Source organism: Podarcis erhardii (genome assembly GCF_964252035.2).
Source record: "Podarcis erhardii genome assembly, chromosome: 6".
Lineage (NCBI taxonomy): Eukaryota > Metazoa > Chordata > Lepidosauria > Squamata > Lacertidae > Podarcis > Podarcis erhardii.
The window spans coordinates 77,446,638-77,468,627 of record NC_138510.1 but is presented as its reverse complement, the minus strand read 5'-3'; the positions used below and the strand labels follow the sequence as shown (position 1 = coordinate 77,468,627).

The 21,990-nt window shown below is 45.3% G+C and overlaps 1 protein-coding gene across 1 annotated transcript in view; it reads right to left on the bottom strand.

Moving 5' to 3' along the window:
• BCAR3 (BCAR3 adaptor protein, NSP family member) overlaps positions 1-21,990 on the bottom strand; it is an 88,032-nt gene that overhangs the window by 45,068 nt on the left and 20,974 nt on the right. Inside the window, exon 3 of the mRNA XM_081865844.1 lies at positions 16,188-16,227. Coding sequence (XP_081721970.1) covers positions 16,188-16,227 — 40 coding nt within the window. The remainder of the gene's footprint in view (positions 1-16,187; positions 16,228-21,990) is intronic.

The following is a 21,990-nucleotide window of genomic DNA, read 5'->3' as shown; positions in this document are numbered from 1 at the left end:
TTAGGAGTGCAGTTTTTATCTCTCTTCCTTTCCTAGGTTTCTTATCCACTACTTCTTGGGCATCTGCAGTAATTGAAGGATATGCAGATCTGTGAACCTGTGTCTATTTAAAAACCAACCAACCAACCTGTATTGAGAGAGAACTGACTAAACATAATGTGATAGTCTTGAACCAACGAACCATACACATACTAAATTTTGGAGTTCTAACCTATATCAGATGTACAGTTTAAATAACCCTGTGAGCTAGTCAGGGCAATCAATTACTGAGGCCCAAGAGTTGCGGTTCTCAAGGGTGTGGTAGGAGAAGATAGAAAGTGAAACGGGAAGATTCAATGACAATCAAATAAATATTTAAACATTTCAGTATTAGTATTATCAGTATGGGCTGGATAACAATTATTGTTAAAGCAGTTATTTTATAATTATCCTTTTCCAGAGAATCTGTTCAAGTCCAAAGTGAAGTTTAAGCAGAGTATCTCACATTTTAATACCAGATAACCTGTTTTCTCTTTTGTATCAATGGGGGGGACATCATTCTACTTGTCACACTAGAGGGCAGTGTATTACCACAAGGAACACTGCATAAGTGGATCTAGCAACAGCTAAACCACAGCGATTTATGTTCAACCATTTCAGTATAAGTCACCTGTCAATTACTGCCTTGGTCTGCCATTTTCAGAAGTTTAAATAAGACTGAGCAGTTAAATTGAAAATTAAAACACACACACACACTTGAACGTTTGTGGGTATATACATATCCCTTTTTAGATTAATAGGGGACTGAGGGGCAGGTGGGGCTCATCAACTTGGGAAGGTTTCCTTCTCCCATCTAGGAGAAGGAAAATTCTGATTCTAAACTTCTGCTGCCTTGTGGCTATACTTATTTGTGAAACTTTGGGAGTAATCCTGAGGAAAAACCTGAACCCACTGCCTTGTGGGACATCTTTGGGAGAAGAAAAGGCTAAGGAGTAAACCCTACACAAACCTGGAGTGCTGTCCCTAAGACAGTTGGATGGTGCCTTGCATGCCGCCTCCTAGCAACTCCTGCAGCCAAGCTGGTGCCAATCATTTTGCTTTGCTTTTCTTTGGACCACATCGAGATGGGGGGGGGCGGTCTTGTCATCTGGGCAGCCCAGGACCTTTATACACACTGCCCAGGCTTGCACCCTGGACAAGTGGGATGGACAACCATAGCAGTGCTTAAGGCTACCAGCATCACAAGGAAAGGGCAAGTAGTAGCAGAAGCATTGTCATGCCTGCCTATAAGAGTTGCCATATTCTGAAGACCAAAAAAAGAGGACACATTTGTCAACTTCTACTTTTAACTATGGATCACTATGACAACTCTCATTTTATATACACATGCTTGTTTAAAGTTGTTGCCTCCTAGTTTCCATCATCACCTTCATGCACTTTAAATATGTGTAGGGAATCTAAATGGTGCAACTGTGGATGATGTGCAGATTCCAGAACAGGCATGCATCACTCTAAAGCTTGATAAAATGAAATTTGGATAGGATATCCTTATTACAAGAATGTGATGTTCCTATATTTGGTTTTAAAAATAAAACAGTGCTTGGTCATGTTCATGTATTTATGTAATTGGTTATTTCTTTATTTTCTAAGGTCACATCCACATCACACATTCAAAGCACTCTTATAACACTTTAACAGCCATGGCTTCCTCCAAAAATTCATGCGAACTGAAGTTTGTAAAGGGTGTGAGAACCTTTACAGAGGTACAATTCCCAAACTGCTCTGAGTACTTACTCTAGAAGAGCAAAATATAAACTACAAATAATTTGAAACAGTTAACAAGGTGTTCTCTACTAAATTTTCAAAGCCATTCATGATTCACATGAAGCACCATTCTTAACAGATTTCATATAACCCTCTTTTAAAATCTAGTAATGCCAAGAAGACGAGCTTCAGAAAAAGCCAACCTTCCGTGTCCAACAGAGAAACTGTTTCAGTTTATCTTTTTTGGCACAAACATTAATCTGACATGTGGGTGTGTGACCCACAATGGCAAGAAGATTAGTGCCGGTAACCGGTCACGAGTGCAATCATTGTCCAAAGAACCAATGAGTTGCAAAAATGTGCTTAGCTTTAATTTGGCAAAAGTAATAAAAGCAATTGCTCTCAGTTCTCTCTTGATTTACTACCCAATAAATGTCACTAGATGAGTACCAATGTTTCCTACAGGGGAGGTCGGCTCTATAAAACACCAGCCTGGGCTGCAAAGCCATGCGGATCAATGTTTCCCAAAGGAAATGCAAGGGCAGAACCAACAATGAGTGGCAGGAACTGGGTGGGTGGGTTACGAGGCTGAGGGTGGGTGGTCAATGGGCATCAGGGACAATTCTTATTTTTATTACTCTTATACAAATTTAGAGACCACTTCACAGCATAAAGCCATCAAAGTTATGTCCACGGTAAAAACAAGAGTACACAAGCTCTAAGAACAATAAAATCAGTTCAGCAAACTTCGAAACAATAAAACTTTCCATACAAACTCAAAAACAAAAACAAAACAATGGGTGGCGTTCAACGTCAAGCTACTATGATTATTCCATCTGCCCGAGCGTTTCAGCTAAACAGAATGTGACATACTGAACAATCCCCACACATACACATATGCTGTTTTAGGGGTTCTTGTGAACTCCCCCCTCCAAGCCATTTTGGGGTTGGAGGCACAGGGCAGAGAAAGGAACCCCCCTGTTCAAGCAGAAGGTCTTGTAGAAGACCTCCATGGTGGGGCTCCTTCGGTGAATGCTGCCCAGCTGAACAATTTCATCAGATATTAAACTGATCTTCCATAATGAATGGGTTTCACTTCAACAGGCACCTAAACATCACTTTCTGATTGCAGCTAGTAACTGATTCCAGAGAGCTGGAGCTGCAAACCTAAAAGCTCAGTTTCTAGTATAGGCCAAGTGCACCTATGGAGAATATGGTACTCTCAGCAGCGCCCCATATGAGGAGTGGAGTTGCTGGCCAGAGATAGAGTAGGCAAGGTGGCCTCTTAGATATAATGGTCCCAAGTTGTTTAGGGTTTCAAATGCTAGAAGCAGAAACTTGAACTGCTCCCCATAGATTGTTTGCAGCCAGTGTAGCTCCTCTAGCAGAGGAATGAGTAAACGTAATGTCAATGGAGCACCACAGTCAACACAACCTAGCTTGCTGCATTCTGAACCAGCTGCAGCTTCCAAGTTAAACCGCAGAGAAGTCCCACACAGAGCAACTGCATAATACAGCCTTGAGAGCACCAATACCAAAATCACAGGGGCCAAGCTATCTCTGTCCAGAATCAATGTGTGAAAGAAAAGCTTAGAACGGAAGGTTCCATCTGAGAAAGAGGGCAAGGCTAACATGTAGTTCTTCTTCAACAAGATACAGAATTCTACCAGTGGGTGTCTTGGGTATTATCACAAGGGACCATATGAACTTCATGATTGGTTCCTCTCTGCACACAGTTGAAAGTGAATTCAGAACTGTATCATGTTGCAAGGGCTTAACACAACTTTTCCAAGCTATAGACAGTAAATTTGCAGTCCTCACTTAAGTCTTTCTTTGGTAGTATCATTGTCCCTGTTTTGCTGTTGGGGGCACATTTTGTGGGAGTGACTTTTTAAAATGTTCCTTGCATGTGCACTAGAGATCTTTAGATTTCAGAAAAAGAAACCTGTTATGATCACTTTACTGGGAGCAGATGCTAGATAAAACCAAAGGCCTTTCTAGTCCAGCATCTTCTGTTTCCCAGAGTGGTTAACCAGGTGCTTCTGGGAATCCTGCACGCAGGAAACAAGGGCAATAGCATTCCCCTGCTTGTAATTCCTCAACAACTGGCAATTCGAAGAGTTACATCCCTACAGGTGCTCTGAGCGATGCCAGTGGGAAAACTAAGAACATGCCTTCTGACTGTAATCGCTGGGGAAACTGTAATAAATTCCGCAATTCTATCCCATCAGACAATCCTCCGCCAAGTCATCTATAAAGAACTATTCTTCAAAGCTTGCGCCCAACATCAGTATTCAACAGTAATATTTCCTTTTAAGGCAGTGATGGGATTCATTCTTCCACCTTCCTTTCTCCAGATCCATGCACAGCAGAAACAAACCTTCTTCTATGCAAAACAGATTTTCAGTGCTGACAGTGGGTGAGGAGGGAGGCAATGCCAGAGCGCTTCTGCAAATTTTATTGCAAACGCTCCAGTACTGTTCTCTTCTGCATTCACAGCTGGCACTGTCTTAGCTGCTCTCCCCCACAGAGACAAGGTATTTAAGCTGCTCATGTGCAGTCTCGGGGAAAGACAGACGGTGAGGAAATCCTCTAGAAGCCAGTTTGCCTTTCCATATTATTAAAAACAAAACAAAAAAACAAAACTTCTAAGGTGCATCTGACTATTGCTATTATTCTGCCTTATTAAAAAGCATTTCTCTTTCATGAGGAAATACAGAATTTCTTTCACAGCTCCTTGCAAGCAGCCATCCCAAAGAAGATTGGCCTGTTTTCACTTGGGGAATAAAAGCTCAACTCTAAAAGAGCCATTTAACTGTGACCAGTTTCATCAGAGCTCACAGAACAAAGGAAAAGCCCTCTTCATACGGCCACTTTCTCAGTACTGAGACTCCAGCAGATCAGTACATTTGCTTGTTCCCGAGACTGCTTTTTGTATAATTAGCAGCCTCCTTTTTTAATCCACAGAATGACCTAATGCATCAATACTTTAGAGGTTATAAAATGCATTCATTGGCATTCAGCTATTAACGCTAACGACCTAAAGAACCATTAAGAATGCCGCCTCCCCAAGAATCTATGCAACAACAGGAAAAAATGAGTAGGCTAAAAATATCCCTCCTCATATGTCCCTGAGCAACATTAATTCCTTCTGCTTTCACTCTCCACTGCTGTATCCAAGGCAGAGCTCTTAATTTACATCCAAAAAGCAAGACTAATAATTTGCTTCGGAGACACAGAGAAGCGTTTGTCAAACTAGAGGAAAGCACAGATGATGAAAGGTATTGTTCAAAATGAGACTATAAATAGAGACTATAAATAGAGTTTAAATGGCCATCATAGCTCGGCACTGTTTATTGCATAGACACACGCAGGCTGTAATTATTTTCTTAAAAACTGGAGAAACTTTTATCTTCACTCAAATAAGTCTGGCAAGATCACACTTTATCCACTGAAGGCAGATGCCATGACCATTTACTTAGTAGTAACATCAGACCAGCAAGTCGTTGCATTGTCCCGCCAAGATGTGGAAGTGAATCTTACCCATATTTCTGCTGCTGATAAGCAACCTGGAAGTGGGCCAGTAGTGGTGGCAAGATTCCTAGGCATTTGGCAGGACAACACTAGCTTCTAAAGTGGCTTAATCCTATGAAATGCTACTATGTGATCCTATATCAGGTCGGTGGTGAAAAAGTTGCTTGGTACTAGTTGTTTTGACTCTTCTGCCATTGTTCTACCACTAACAGAAAATACTGAAGTATTTCTACTAGCGTATAATCCCCATGCAATCTTAAAACAAATTGCAGAATGTCTCCGTGCTACACAGAATTGTAAAATCGTAAAGTTGGAAGGGATGCTGAGGATCATATAGTCCAAGCCCCTGAAATGCAGGAATATGCAGCTGCCCATACAGGGATCGAACCTGCAACCTTAGAGTTGTCAACACCTGCTATAACCAACTGAGCATGCCACTGCAATCTTTGAGCTGAGTTCATCCTCATCCCTCATTTATGGAAACAGGAACCCTAGTCAGAGAAAACTGAGACACAGAATGTTATTGTTTATACCCCACTCATCTGACTGGGTTGCAATGAGCTGGGACCTAGAGAATCTGTATTACAGGACATCTTCCTATGTTTTGAAATATAAAGACGACTGAGACTGGCCAATGCAAGAGTTGAACTGATGAGAAATTTAATTTTTATAAGTAAAAAACATTGAAAATGATGAAGTTGGGTTCTTAAACTTGCAGTACAAATTTGCAAATATTCCTTTGCTTTGAATTCTTTATTCTCACTCTGCTAGTTATGGGAAAGGGGAAAGCGCTTTTCTAGGCCTGGCCTACAAACACTAGGAATCCTATTCAGGGAAGTTCTCCCCATCCCACTAGTTATTGCCTTCAAACTTCTGAACAGATCTAAGAGCAGGGAAACCTTGCTTTTAATTTTAAAAAAATAAATTAAATTAAAAAGTAAGTTGAGATACAAGTGACAGCACTGTTACCTACTCCTAATTTTTGCACACGTATGGTACAGCTATAGCATTCACACCATAGCAGATGCTGCAAAGCTTGCCATGTGCCTGTCCCAAGGTTTATCACTGCAAGAGCTTTTACTCTTCCTGTCACATGCACAGAATTAGTCCCAAAGTGGGTCCAACTACGAGGAACTATTGCATAGATATCCTATTAGTTACACTTGAGAAGGCTTCAATAGCTAACTTCCAAACTTGGGTATGGCCTGGTGGGTCAAAGTCTGAGACCCTCTGACCTATAGCTTTAAGCAAATGAATAATTTACCCAGACGTCTGTGAAATCCATTGATTGCACATATGCGACTATAAGCCCGTGCACATCCTCTCACGCCCTTGATGTGTCATGAAGACATCTGTCACAGCCACCCAGGTGGGTCCCAGCTCACGAGAGACCTTACTCCGTTGTAGTTTACTTACAGGAAAAGTTTATTGAAGATAATTGCTTCTTTCACAGTTCAGCATTGTGGCTGTACGTCTGTCACGTTAGACCGCCGAAGTCCCCCTCTGACTCCTCCCCTCCTCCACACCAACTTAATAGCCTGGCTCTAGACCACCTCTTCCTCTCCTTTCTTTTCCGCAGGGTCTTTCTGCCCCCCTGGGTTCTCTCTTTCCGGGATTCGCCTGAGGCTGAATCCTCTGCCGCCTCCTGCCCCCTCCTTCTGGCTTTGGGGCCGGGCTCCTCCTCTGAGCTTTCCCCACTTCCGCGCGCCTCTATGTTTGAACTTGGCGCGCGTACGTTGCTTTTGACCTTTCCTTCGTCCTCTATACCGCCCCCTGTTCCACTCTCTACCCTTTCCGGCTGAACACCTTGCTCCAACCCCCTCTCTCTATTTTCTCCTGTTCCTCCTCCCTCCGAGAGGCTGACAACTCCACCCCCTTTACTCCGTTCCGGCTGAGACCCCTCTGACAGCGTCTGTGCTTCACTGGGCTTTCTCCCCTCCTTCCCTGACTTTTCACAGCTTCTCTCTTCTCCTGCTTTTCGCCTGATCATGCTAGCTCCCTTTTGGGAATCCTCTGACTCACTGCTTAGGCTCATAGATTCCCTTCGAATTCCGTCATCTTCTTCCTCGTCTCTCTCTCCCTCCTCCCACTCGCTTTCCGTCTCCTCTGCCATCTCCTCACTTCTCCCAGAAACCCTGACATCCATCCCCTCCTCGAAGCCCCCCCTTCCCCCCTCCCGGTCGCTGGGTGCAGGTTGAGGGAAATGTGGTTCTTCCTGGGTCGGTTCAGGATACCGGGTGTCCACGTCAATCTTCTCCTCTGGCAGCTCCGTATACGTGTGTTCGAACTCGGGTTCCCCCCCTGAAGGCATCACAGTCTCTTCCTCCCTCACTGCTTCTCCTGGCGCTGCCTGCCAAGGACCTATCATCCACCTCTGACTCCATACCTCCCTTGGCTGATCCACCCACCAATAAGGGTTTGTCTCTCCCCCCCCCAGGCGGGGAACCCTGGTCGGGCTTGTTTTGGGCGTAGAGCCCTCGGGCGAGGAGAAACCCCCGAACGTGCTGCCCGACAAAGTGGGCGTGAAAAGCCAATCATCAAAATACTCCTCGGGCATGGGTTTGTGCGGAAAAATTGCATGAAACTCCTCCTTCAACAGGGGTTCGTCCAAAGCGTAACCCGGCACCCAGCTATTTGCAGAGACTGGAGTGCCTTCCCTGGCGAGAAAATATTCAACTCCCTCCTCCCCCCATCGTGAATCCAATATCTCTGTGACCTCATTAAGAGGTTCTGGTCTTGGCGACTCCCTTCTCTCAGGCGCCCTTCTACGTGGCTCTGGAGGTGCTCCTGACTCTTGAAACCTGTGTGGGGCTTTGTAGGGAGTGAGCACCGACCTATGAAAGACCGGGTGCACCCTGGAGCCCTCCGGAAGGGCTAGGCGAAAAGCCACCGGATTGATCTTAGCCTCAACTTGATATGGTCCTAGCTGCCTGTGTTCTAACTTCTTTTTGGCCAACGACCTGGCCGGCATCGCGTGGGCTGCTAACCATACCCAGTCCCCAACCTGAATGTCTTCCCCCGCCCTTCTGTGTTTGTCGGCTTGCACCTTATACGCCTGCTTTGCCAGCTCCAAATGTCTCCGCAGCTCCTCGTGCACCTCTTGCAACTCTGCTGCAAACTGGTCGGCATTTTGAGGTCCCCCCCCTTCAGGTGCTGTAAAGCTCGGGAAGGTTCTGGGATGACGTCCATAGTTCGCGAAGAAAGGCGTCACCCCGGTGGATGCGTGCTTCGTGTTGTTGTAGGCGAACTCAGCCATCGGCAGGTAGTCCACCCACGCCGCGGGTCGCTGGTTGGCGTAACACCGTAGGTACTGCTGCATGATCGCGTTGACCCTCTCCGCTTGACCGTTGGTCTGTGGATGCCTTGCCGACGTCAGGTTGATCTTGACGTGTAAGATACCCAGAAGCTTCCGCCAGAAAGTGGAAACAAATTGGCGCCCCCTGTCGGACAAGACGGACTGCGGTAGTCCATGCACTCTGAAGACGTGATCGATGAAGAGCTTTGCGGTCTGTTCTGCCGTCGCCACCTTGGCACAAGGAATGAAGTGCGCCATCTTGGTGAACAAGTCCACAACCACTAACACCGCCGTCTTACCTCTGGAGCTGGGCAGGTCTGTAACAAAGTCCAACGCTACCCTCTCCCACGGTTGCTGCGGTGTCTCCAGCGGTTCTAACAATCCCGCCTGCTTCTGATGCACTGGTTTGGACCTCTGGCAGATATCGCACCTGGCTACGTAGTCCGCCACCTCTCCTCTCATCTGGGGCCACCAAAAGTCCCTTGCCACCAACTCCATCGTCTTCTCTTTGCCGAAATGGCCCGCACTCGGGGCATCGTGCAATTGTTGCAAAACCGTGGCGCGAAGCTCGTCGGTGGGCACGTAAAGGGCGCCCTTGCGAGTCAAAAGTCCATCCTGCAACTGAAACTCATTGTTGTCAGGCGACCCTCTGCGGAGCTCCTCCATCTTGGATTGTGCAAACTGATCCTCTTGCAGCGCGCGTCGCACCGCGTCCAGGTCGACTGCGATGGTAGCGCACGTCCACGCCTGCGGTGCGAAAATGTACTTCGCCGCGATTGGAGCTACTTCCTCCAGGTATTGAGGCTTTCGGGACAGCGCGTCTGCTATAACATTGGAGTCTCCAGGGATGTATTCTATTTTGAAATCGAAATCCGCAAAGAATTCCGCCCAGCGCATGTGTCGCTGGGTTTGCAATTTAGCCGTCCGCCAATACTCCAAGTTCTTGTGATCCGTGCGGACCTGCACCGTGTGCTTGGCTCCTATCAAGAAGTGTCGCCACGCTTTGAAAGCTGCATGAATGGCCAACAACTCCCTGTCCCATATGGTGTAGTTGCGCTCCGTCTTGCTGAGCTTCCGGGAGTAGAATGCACCCGGTCTCCAGTTGCCTTGCGAATCCTCTTGCAAGAGGACGGCCCCAACTGCTCTGTCTGATGCATCTGTCTCTACCCGCATGGGCCTGCCAGGATTCACGTGCAGCAGCTGCTCCTCGGAGGCGAAAAGGCTTTTAAGCTTCCGAAAGGATCGCTCTGCTTGTTCGGTCCAGACGAACTTCTTCTTCTTGGAACTGAGGGTGTCAGTGATTGCCGCCGTCGCGTTTGCAAAACCTTTAATAAACTTGCGATAAAAATTGGCAAAACCGATGAACCTCTGGACCTCCTTCCGATTTCGAGGGCTTTTCCAGTCCAACAGCGCTTGGACTTTAGTCTTGTCCATGGCCAGTCCCTCGTCGGACAGCTTGTAGCCAAGGAAATCTACCTCTCTCACATCAAACTGGCACTTCTCCAACTTGGCGTACAGCCTGTGTTCCTTCAGCCTCTGCAGAACTTCCTGCACGTCCTTATCGTGATCCTCTGGCGATTCCGAGAAAATCAGGATATCGTCGAGAAAACAGACACACTTCTTGTAGAGGAGACCTGCCAGGACGTGATGCATGAATGCTTGGAAAACATGGCTGCCATTTTGTAGACCGAAGGGCATAACTCTGTATTCGTACGTGCCCAAAGGAGTGAACATGGCCGTCTTCCACTCGTCGCCCTTCCTGATGCGGATGAGGTTGTAAGCTCCACGTAAATCCAGCTTGGTAAAAATCTTCCCCCTCCTGACTGTAGCCAAAAGGTCGTCAATTTTGGGCATGGGGAAGGCCTTGGGCTTAGTTAGTCTGTTTATGAACCGGTAGTCCACAATGAGCCTCTTCTGGGGCGTGTCTTTCTTTTTCACAAAGAAAACAGGACTGCCTCCCGCTGCTTTAGATTCCTGGATGAATCCGCGCTTGAGGTTGTGTTCTATGAACTCCCGAAGCTCTTGCAGCTCGTCTTCCGACATGGAGTACAGCTTGGCAGTTGGCAACTGCGCGCCTGGCACTAAGTCAATCGCGCAGTCGTAAGGTCTGTGAGGCGGCAATTTGTCAGCTTCCTTTTCGCAGAAAACCTCCAAGAACTCCGCGTACTTGTGAGGAACCGCTTGCACCATACTCAGATGCAGCTGCTGTTCGGCTTCTCCTCCTTGATCGGTTTGGATGCAATTCTGGGCGCAATACGATGAACAAAAGGTGATCTGCCTCTGGTACCAAGCAACCGCGGGACTGTGCCTGTCCAGCCAACTCATGCCCAACACGATGGGCGTGTCCGATAAGTGGGTGACATTGAAACTAATAAGCTCTCGATGGTCTCCAATTTGCATCATCATGGGAGGGGTTTGCTGCACCACTTGCCCCCCCAGCAACTTCCTGCCGTCTACCGTGACCACGTTCAGAGGCGTCGTTGCAGGCAGGAGCGCTATGTTATGCTGCTTGACGAACTCTAATCCCACGAAATCGGCGTTGCTTCCCGAATCGATGGTTGTTGGAACCTCGAGAAGTCGCCCATCAGGCAGCTGGAGTGTTGCTGTGAGTAAAACTGCTGGTTTGGGAGGTAAAGGGTCCATGCGCTGCAAGGATGCTGGGGACTTCTCTACAGATCCGCCTGGCTGAGCCCCAGTAGCTCTGCTTCCAGCCAGGCACTGCAGTTTCCCTGAAGCTGCTCCTCTGATTGCACCTCTGCTGTCACAGTTGCTAGTGCTGCAGTGTGCTTCTGGAGCCTCTGGGGGCACTCTTTCGCCATATGGTGTGCACTGTCGCAGACGTAACACTTCCTGGTCCCTCTAGGAGGCTTCGCTTTGGCTGCAGCAGGGATGGGGCTCTGGGATGGCTTTTGAGCCCTAGCACCACCAATCTCCATTGGCTCTTCGCCTTCCTTCCCCATTGGTGAGGGGTGCGCACGGCTGAAATCCCTGTGCACAAAAGGGAGAGCTTTTGCTTGCGCGCGCGCTTGGGGCCCCCCCTCCTCGTGCCACGGACGTCCCTCATGTCGAATTCCTATAGCCAAAGCCCGTTGCACCACGTCTTCCAGGGTCTGGGGTCTGTCCCCCCTTGCGATCTCATCCTTGACGGAGGGGCTCAATCCCTCCCAAAAAAGATCCCTGACCGGTAGACTGTCCTTCGGCCAATCTAAGGCGGTGAGCAATGCAAAAAATTTAGAATGATATTGGCGTACAGTGGCTCTCCCCTGCCTCAGCCCGTGCATCTGCCGGCGCGCAATGTCCTTATCCACAGAGGATTGAAAACAAGCATCCATTGCCGTGATAAACGCATCTGCATTGCGACGGGCTGGTCCATCTTCGCGCCACAGATTGCGTAGCCAAGCCCTGGCCTCCCCATGCAGGTGCGAAACAATAAATCCCACTCTCTCCTCCTCATCTCTAAAATCATGACGGAGTAAATGCAGTGCATACACGACATCTGCCCTGAAGTTGGGATAGTCTTGCAAGTTGCCATTAAAATGCGAAACTAGGGCACCCCCCCTCCTTCCAAGCGCAATGCCCTCCGCTCTGGAGCCCGGGGTCCCCGCCTTGTCCGCATTTTCCCACCTTGCTTGCAAATCCTGGCAGGCTTTCTCCAAGTCAGCATTCTTCTTCTGCGAAGCAATGACTGCCGTTGTGAGAGTGGTAATCTGATCCCGGAGTGCAGCCAGCTGTTCCTCAGCACTCATGGCTGCCCCGTTCGTGAGCTTCGCAAAAAAAAAATTTTTGCTTTCAGAAGAGAGGGGGACTTTCTGTCACAGCCACCCAGGTGGGTCCCAGCTCACGAGAGACCTTACTCCGTTGTAGTTTACTTACAGGAAAAGTTTATTGAAGATAATTGCTTCTTTCACAGTTCAGCATTGTGGCTGTACGTCTGTCACGTTAGACCGCCGAAGTCCCCCTCTGACTCCTCCCCTCCTCCACACCAACTTAATAGCCTGGCTCTAGACCACCTCTTCCTCTCCTTTCTTTTCCGCAGGGTCTTTCTGCCCCCCTGGGTTCTCTCTTTCCGGGATTCGCCTGAGGCTGAATCCTCTGCCGCCTCCTGCCCCCTCCTTCTGGCTTTGGGGCCGGGCTCCTCCTCTGAGCTTTCCCCACTTCCGCGCGCCTCTATGTTTGAACTTGGCGCGCGTACGTTGCTTTTGACCTTTCCTTCGTCCTCTATACCGCCCCCTGTTCCACTCTCTACCCTTTCCGGCTGAACACCTTGCTCCAACCCCCTCTCTCTATTTTCTCCTGTTCCTCCTCCCTCCGAGAGGCTGACAACTCCACCCCCTTTACTCCGTTCCGGCTGAGACCCCTCTGACAGCGTCTGTGCTTCACTGGGCTTTCTCCCCTCCTTCCCTGACTTTTCACAGCTTCTCTCTTCTCCTGCTTTTCGCCTGATCATGCTAGCTCCCTTTTGGGAATCCTCTGACTCACTGCTTAGGCTCATAGATTCCCTTCGAATTCCGTCATCTTCTTCCTCGTCTCTCTCTCCCTCCTCCCACTCGCTTTCCGTCTCCTCTGCCATCTCCTCACTTCTCCCAGAAACCCTGACAACATCATTCATCCATGCTATGGTTCCTGCTGCAGGAAGCTCTACAGAACATTTTTGGGACACCAGCGGGCTGGAAGGGAACCCATCCCATCTTAATGTATTTGGAATCAGTCCAAACCACATCCTTCAACACCCCTGAACGTAATCTGACGTGTGTAAAAGACACAAATTGCTGCAGTGAGACTTTTCTGCAACCAAGCAGGACTGTTGTCTAACAGTCTGATCTGTTCATGATTACTTGGAATGAGTGGTGCTTACTCCCAAGTAAGTACACAGAGCTACAGCTGAAGGCCTATTTTTATGACCAGCTTCTTATCGAAGTTGTTTATTTCTATAAAAAGATTACCGGAAAAGAAGAGGTGAGATAACCAACAGACAGCCCAGAATGTGATTTAACTCTGAGCTCAAGGAAAACAAGCAGACTTTGTGCTTCAGTTGCAACTGCACTTCTTGTGTAACTTTAACACAAAACGAAGGGAGAATAAAAGTTAGCTACTTAAAAAAAACACCTGAGCACCCTCAGGATCTGACCGTGCTATTGTTTGACTGTCAACACTAATTCCATCCCATTCAGAAAGGGAGTTCAAATAACATATGGAACCTTTTTATCATTATTGGGCTATCTATCTATCTATCTATCTATCTATCTATCTATGAATTACACACACACACACACACACACACACACACAGTACTATGAAATTTATATGTAAATTGTGAACATTCCCCTAAAATGAATGGTTTTTAATCTTTTTTTCTGGAGAATACTCATTCTCACACACTTTTTTTGGGTAACTGAAACTGCATTGCAAAATCTGAAGAAGTTTGTGCTCTGGTTTAATAGCTATGTACATATAAAACTGGAACTGAATAATTTAAAATACTGACTGAAATAATTTTCTCCATCCGATGTTTCAGCAACATTCCCTAAGCCAATGTTTGTCTGCTTTCAGAACTCTGTTAATGACCACCACATACACACAAGCCTATGACTGAGTGTATGCAAAACTAATTCAGAGTTGAAATAAGTTGATGCTCTGTATCTCAAATACACAAATCACGAGAATGACAGAGTGCTTCACGCTCCACTGCCTGGACTGTCCCTCGCTGCCTCCAAACAGGGAATGTTGAACATTTGAATACTTTCCATTATATGAAAATATGCAAACTCTCCCTGCAGTTAGAAAACTAGCACATAATGGATATGTTTGCTATGAGTGGCAAAAAGCAGGTATCTGCAATCGCTTAAACACATACCCCATGCCAGATGTTTCAATTGGAGAAACATTTAATGTTGTTGCAGCAGCTTTCAAGTATGAGGCAGTAGCTTATCAGTCTGTAAGGCGTAGGACATTTTTTAAAGGCCTTTTACATGATGGCGTCACAATATACGAAAAATGACTCCCTTCTAGAATTGCGCCTTCTAAAATTTTATTTATAGAAATAAAATATATCCCACAGTGGCTTAAAACATAGGCAAGCAATTTGAAACCCTATAAAATATCAAAACTATACACTATTAATGTTCAGCAGAATTAAATCAGTATTTAGATCAATTTTGATATGGGTTCAGTTCTGGCCATGGTCATTCTGATGGATGACCTTTACAGAGAATAGGGCCAAGGGGAATGAGTGCAGTCTTGCTCCTGCTTCTCAATCTTTCTGCAGCTTTCAATATCACTGACCAGAGGTTTTCAACCTTTTTGAGTCCACTGCTCCCTTGACCAACTACATTCTTTCTGTGGGGAAACATGCTCTGAGCCCCAGAAGCCCTTGCCTGTAGAGCCAGCAGCCCCTCACTCCTTTTCGAACACCCTCCCTTGCGGAGTGTTCCCTCAGCCTCCTCTCCTCTCTCCTTGGGAATCCTCCAGGCGGCTACCAACCCAGTCTCTGAGCTGCCCCCACCCCAAAGAGAGGTGCCTCCTCCCTGGCCAGCACCAGAGGCTTCTGGGGAGCTTGAAGCCAGGGCTGTGCACACCTTTGGGAGGCAGAGACGCAATAGGGCATCAGAGAAGGAAAGAAGGACAGAGACCAGTGTTGCCTGTGGCACCCCTGGCCGTCATTCAAGGCACCCCAGGGTGCTACGGCTCACTGGTTGAAAACCGCTGCCATTGACCGTGGTATCTTCCTGGACTGGCTCTGCGGGAAGGGAATTAGAGCGCTGTGTTACAGTGGCTCCAGTCCTGTCTACAGGTCAAAATGCTGTGTGGTGTGGCTGTGAACTATTCAATCCCCAGTGCTATCTAGCTGTGGCACTGGCACTATTACAGATGCCTCATAACACCTGTTCCACACCTGTAAGTCAATCTTTTAGTGTGGCAGCATCTACAACTTTGGAACTCCTTGCCTACTAACTTCAGGCAGGTGTCTTTCCTGTATTCTTTTTGGTGCCTGCTTAAAATGTTCGGTTTTTGTTCAAGCAAGCCATTCCAGACATGTAGAAGCTTACGTGTGTTTTTAGCTACTGTTGTTTTTAATCATCTTTTGACTGCTTTCAAATAAGCTATTTTTATCAATAATTTTAATGTTTTATTTTAAGTTTTTGTAAAGCCATCAAATGGCATATAAAGCTTGTTTATATAAATATATAAACAAAATGTATTTTTTTAAAAAGTATAAACATAAAAATAAAATGTTCCCTTTTCCTACATAGGTCAGTATTTGACTCTACTCAAAGTGCCCTGTTCCCAATGCAGTTTGTGGCACTAGAGATCAAATTGCAGATGCAAGACCATGAATACTGGAATATAATCAAAAGAAAATGAAAAAGCCCTTAGTGACAGTGCTGATTAATTACCAAGGTCACAAAGTGACCTTATCCACTTTCTACTTGTTTGATACAAGCACTCTAATTAGCTACCCCTTTTTTCCTTGAGAATCAAATCACCATAATACTGTGGAACAATGAACCAGAGAAGAGATACACTTGCAATTATTGGCATTTACTAATAAGATAATGAATTTTAGCCTTCTTTTTTTTTTACAGGGACTTGGAAGTAATTAAATAATATTTCATACCTTTACATACTCCATAGCTGGGTCCATAGCATTCTGATCTCTGCAAAGGAGAAGTACAGCAATGAGTACAAAGGTTTTGTCTGATTTAGAACAAAATCAACATTTTATTTGCTTTTTGGATCAAGTGGCATGAATAATGCAACACACTACACGCACAAGTTGAAAGCTTAGGAACTGTAGAGCATCTGTTTATTTATCTGCCATTGTTATAATAATTCACATACTATGTGCATCATGATCATGTTCATCTTATCGTATTCAAAGGCAGAATTAGAATCAGTTTACACAACCACTTTAAACAATTGTTTACAATTCATGCTCACCTTTTAGAGAGATGATTATATGAGCATGCCATGGCCAAATAGGAAAAAAATACTGAAGACTGCATCTCTCTCATTTATATCTCTTTAAAAACCAGATGCAAGGAGATGTGAAACTGCTCAAGTAAATGAACCCATACTATCAAAACAAAACAAATTCCTTCCAGTAGCACCTTAAAGACCAACTAAGTCAGTTCTTGGTATGAGCTTTCGTGTGCATGCACACTTCTTTAGATACACAGTGTATCTGAAGAAGTGTGCATGCACACGAAAGCTCATACCAAGAACTGACTTAGTTGGTCTTTAAGGTGCTACTGGAAGGAATTTGTTTTGTTTTGACTATGGCAGACCAACACGGCTACCTATCTGTAACTGGAACCATACTATCAAAGGCACACATCAGAAAAATACAGAAGTGTACTGTGTTGTAATAATAAAGGGAAACCATCACAGAAGTAGTCTCTCTCACTTTGGGGAAGGGGCCATTTAAGTTGAATATATTGCTTTCAACTTACTATGTTGACTGTGGGTTTTATGTAAAGCATGGGATGGTATTAGTTCTATTCAAACCAACAGTGAGCTATGCCAAAAGTTACAAATGAGATGTGGACTGTACCCATAGTCTTAATTCTTCAGAACAACAAGAACTAGAAATTAATTGCATACACAGGCAATCATTTTACTGCATTTTCTACCACACTTTTTATCACATATCTACACTTGGAAGAGCAATAAAATCATTCTTAACACTTGGCAGTGAGATACAGATGATCAAGCTACTTCAAGGATAGGTTGTCCAAAGGAAGCTTGGCTTACTACAGTCATCCTGCCAAAAAATAACAAAAGTATTATAACACACCCTTCCAATGGGCAACCCAGTGTGCCGCACCACAACATCTTGTGTTGTGAAAGTTTCATTTGGATATTCAAATTAATCTATTCTGGAGTAAAAATGAAGAGGGCCAGCTGTGAATGTATTTGTTTGTCTAAGGCGGCAATGTAAGTAAATCCCACTGAAATCTGAGGGCCTTATTTTGCGGTAAACACATTTAGGACAGATTGTACTGTATGACAAGCATCTTCTCAGAGGACGTTTGTTAAGTTGATCTTCTGCTTGTAACTTGATATCCACGTTCAAAAAAATTTAATGGGCTGCAATTTACTTTCTCTGGAGCCAATTTGATAAGGAATTCTGTTTTCCAGTCTCTGCATTGTTTCAGAAAAGATTATTTTAAGCTCTCCAAAATCCAGAAGTCTATAAACTGAGGTCCAGTATTCATGCTCATCTGAGGTAAATGACATGTGCACAGCTTCTGTCCTGGCTGGGATACAAAACTAAGGTAGCAGCAGAGTAGAGTAAGGTACCAGTTCAGAGTAGAAACAAAGACTGGACCAGATTAAATACAAATGTCTCCCATTTGCCCCATGTGTGGGCCCATACTGGGGAGTAAGAGCATGTTTTAGCTCCTGTCCACCAGTGCCGTAGGAAGGGGGGGGGATGGAGGGGGCAATCGGCCCCAGGTGCCACTCTGTGAGAAGTGACAAGATGGCCCCTGCCTCCCCCCAGCTGTAGAGCAGCCAAGGGCGCCTGCAGTCCATATGGGCGCCGCTCGTGCAGCATCCGTACATAATGCCACACATGCGCAGTCCGTACAACTTGCACCGTCCCAGGTGCCGGAGAAGGTTCCTCCGTCACTGCTGTCCACCCAGTGCACCTGACCCATTTTTGTTGTTCCTGAATGTCACTGGATTGTATGCAAGTCTTATTCAAGAAAATAAAGAGAACCTGCTGGATCAGGCCAATGGCCCATGTAGTCCAGCATCCTGTCCTCACAGTGGCCAGCTGGATACCCCTGGGACCCACAAGCAAAACTTGAGCAGAGGAGATCTCTCTCCTCTTGCAGAACTGGTAAGTGGTACCTCAGTTTACGAACTTAATCCATTCCGGAAGTCCGTTTTTAAACCAAAACCGTTCTTAAAGCGAGGCACATTTTCCCTAATGAGACCTCCCACAGCCGGTGCCCTTCCACAGTTCGAATTCCGTTCTTAGACTGAGGTACAGTTCTCAAACCGGGACACTATTTCCGGTTTTGCGGAGTTTGTAAACCAAATTTTTCTTAAACTGGACTGTTCTTAAACCAAGGTACCACTGTATTCTGAAGCACTGCTGCCTCAAACTTTGGAGGCAGAGCATAACCATCATGATGAGCATCCATTGATGGTTTCATCATGATGAGCATCCATTGATGATTTCATGGTTTCATGAGCATCCATTGATGGTTTCAAGGCTATCCTCCAATAAACTCCTTTAAGTTACTAATTTACAGTACCATTTATTGTTGCAATGTTTTAATGAAATGTTTTCTTGTAACAAAGCTCTATTTTGAGCTATCCCCTGAGATTTTTCCTTTTGAGAGGAATTCATGCATGTGTGTATCAGAATGGAAGATGGCAGAATCCACAAGGACGTGGTCTACAGAGAGATGGCCTCAGGCACCAGGCCCTTTGGCAGACCAACTCTGTGTTACAAAGATGTCTGCAAATGTGACACAAGGGCTGGCTACGTCAACCCTGCCATGCGGGAAGCCCTTGAAGATGACCACAGCACCTGGAGATGATCAGTCAGGTTGCGTATCCACAGCAGTGACCAAGGAGGAATGACCACTGGGAGGAGCGCAGAAAGAAAAAATGCCATGGTGCATCTGCACAACTGAATGCCTTCATCAGCCCCAGCCACAAAGAAACATGTCTCTCCCATATCGGTCTCTACAGCCACAGAAGACGCTGTAATCTTCCAACGGTTTGACCTCACAAAGGCACACTCCTCCATTGTCTCTCAGGGCAGACAGAGGACAGATAGATGCCTACCTACCTACCTATATAAGCCAGGCTTCCTCAAACTCGGCCCTCCAGATGTTTTTGGCCTACAACTCCAATTATCCCTAGCTAGCAGGACCAGTGGTCAGGGATGATGGGAATTGTAGTCTCAAAACATCTGGAGGGCTGAGTTTGAGGAAGCTTGATAACAAGCTTTTTCATATTGACTTTCCATCTATCTCCCCACCCCACAAACCAAAGACAGCTGGCTACAGGCTTGTGTACGTATGCGAAAACATTCCCAGAGCTGTGCCTCTTAAGGTTATCAGCTACAATCCCCCCCAATTTATTTCTCTGCAAGCAACATATTAAAGAGACCAATAAAGAAAACAAACCGCCACTGTTACAGTCTCTTACCACCAATTCTAATTAGCCATGTTTATGGGGTCACTGGAGATAAATCAACAGGATTACAACTGTGCTCAAACACAGCTGCTCATTGAGACCTTGAGTATCAGTTGCAGTTGAAAGCTTGTTTCACTGCCTTAATAAGCCATCTTTCATCTGGCATTATAAAAAGTTCCTAGTTAAAAGGGATCTTAACTTTCTGTAAGAACCAACCTACATCACTACCTCCCTGGGGTATCTTTTGCTGTTTGCTTACAGGCTGCTTTCTATTTGCATATATGATGAAATCAAGTAAGCCGTGGGGCTCACACAAGTGTAGAGTTTGCACTGTATGTTTGGCTTCCCAGTCATCAGATAAGTCTTATTTCCATGTCAACAAAAGAGTATTTGATGTAGAGAGTAGCTCATTAGCATTGGAAAGGAAAAGATGTTTTGTTCTTTAGAAGATAAGAGAACAATTATAACAAGAAGCAGCTTCTCAATTGAAGAACAGCATCAATTTAGGAACTATTTGGGGTGACATCACAGACACTCAGAAACTGCACACTAGAGGCAAAACAACCCAATGTTGCTTGCCTTTAGAGCAGGGGTCAGCAAACTTTCAGCAGGGGGCCAGTCCACTGTCCCTCAGACGTTCTGGCCGGGCTGGACTATATTTTTTTGGGGGGGGGATGAATTCCTATGCCCCACAAATAACCTAGAGGTGCATTTTAAATAAAAGGACACATTCCACTCATGTAAAAACACGCTGATTCCCAGACGGTCTGCGGGCCAGATTTAGAAGGCGACTGGGCCTGATCCAGCCCCTGGACCTTAGTTTGCCTACCCATGCTTTAGAGTGCTAACCTTTGGATGCCTTTTGGAGGCATCAACATTTCCCTCCAGTTTTAAGCATCTCTCTCTCACACACATACCTCTGACTTGCAAATCCTGCTACTAAATGAGATATTTCTATTCAAAGCAGCAAAGACATTACTGTTAGTATGATAGCATACTGCAGTTGTGCTGGATCCAGAGAACTCAGTTGTAAGCCCTATTTAGCATGAAGTCTTGGTGTGGTGCTTCAGTGCTGGAAGAAGAAATATTCGCCTTCCATACATACAAAAATTGATTAACAATTTTCACTCCATGTCCCTATCTGAGCTGACAAAGTGTTGATGTGACTGCAAAAATGAAAAATACACAAACACTAAAATGCGCCTTTCTTGAGACATATGTCTCATAGATGGCAGCCTAGTTTATTTGTGTTCATAATTTATATTGTTAATGTACAAGATGAGAGCATTAATAAAATGAAATGAAATAAACAAATTTGGAAAACTATGGTATCCTTTTATTGAATTTGCATGTAAAAAGGGAAAACCATTTTGCACCACCTTGAATGCATGGTAACCTATGGAAAACTGATCTTGGTTAAATGCAGTGCTTTTTTCTTTAAAAAATGTTTAAGGGTACTCTCATTTTCCTACTCATATTGAAATACTGCTCCTCAATGAGGTCAAACTTAGATTCACAAAAAGTTTAGGGGTATGCGTCCCCCTGTGCATCCCCCCAGAAAAAAGCACTGGTTAAATGTATTATTTTTACGTCCTTCTCAGTACTGATTGGGGATGACTGACCTGGTGAACTGTACAACTGCTCGGTCTGCTGTCAAGGTGCAGAATGTCAATGCACAGCTCCAAGAACCCTGCTCTCCCTTCTTATGGTTCTTTATCAACTTGAACCACACAACCATTCAAAGAGAGAACTGTAAACAACTAAGGCACATAACCACCACGTGTCAGTGGAATTTCAGAACCCCTAACTTCAGCAGGATCATGCATAAAGAGTTACATAACATTACATGTGCAAGTGGCTCATCACAAGACTGATCCAAGAAAACTTTTTTGCATCAAGTCAATTTAGTTCACATTTCTACTGGTTACAATAATCTATAGCATTTTAGCACTGCATTTTGCACACAATATTTGAATACAGTCTTTGAACAGTATTTTCACACCAAAAATAAAAGCTAAAAAGCAGTTTCCTTTAGGTTTCAAATAGCCCCACTTCTGTCATCTACCAAGCACTTCACAGCTGGACTCCAATTCATTATCAATGCTCATTCTTAGGACTCTTAGATGCATAAATCTCTTGAGATGAGAATGCATCCTTTGGCATTTGGTATTTGTCAATTAAGTTAACCAACACGTACACTCCTCGAGTACATGGCATGTGCTCATTTCACAAGTAAAGAGTTGTCTGTGTGTGTGTCAGTC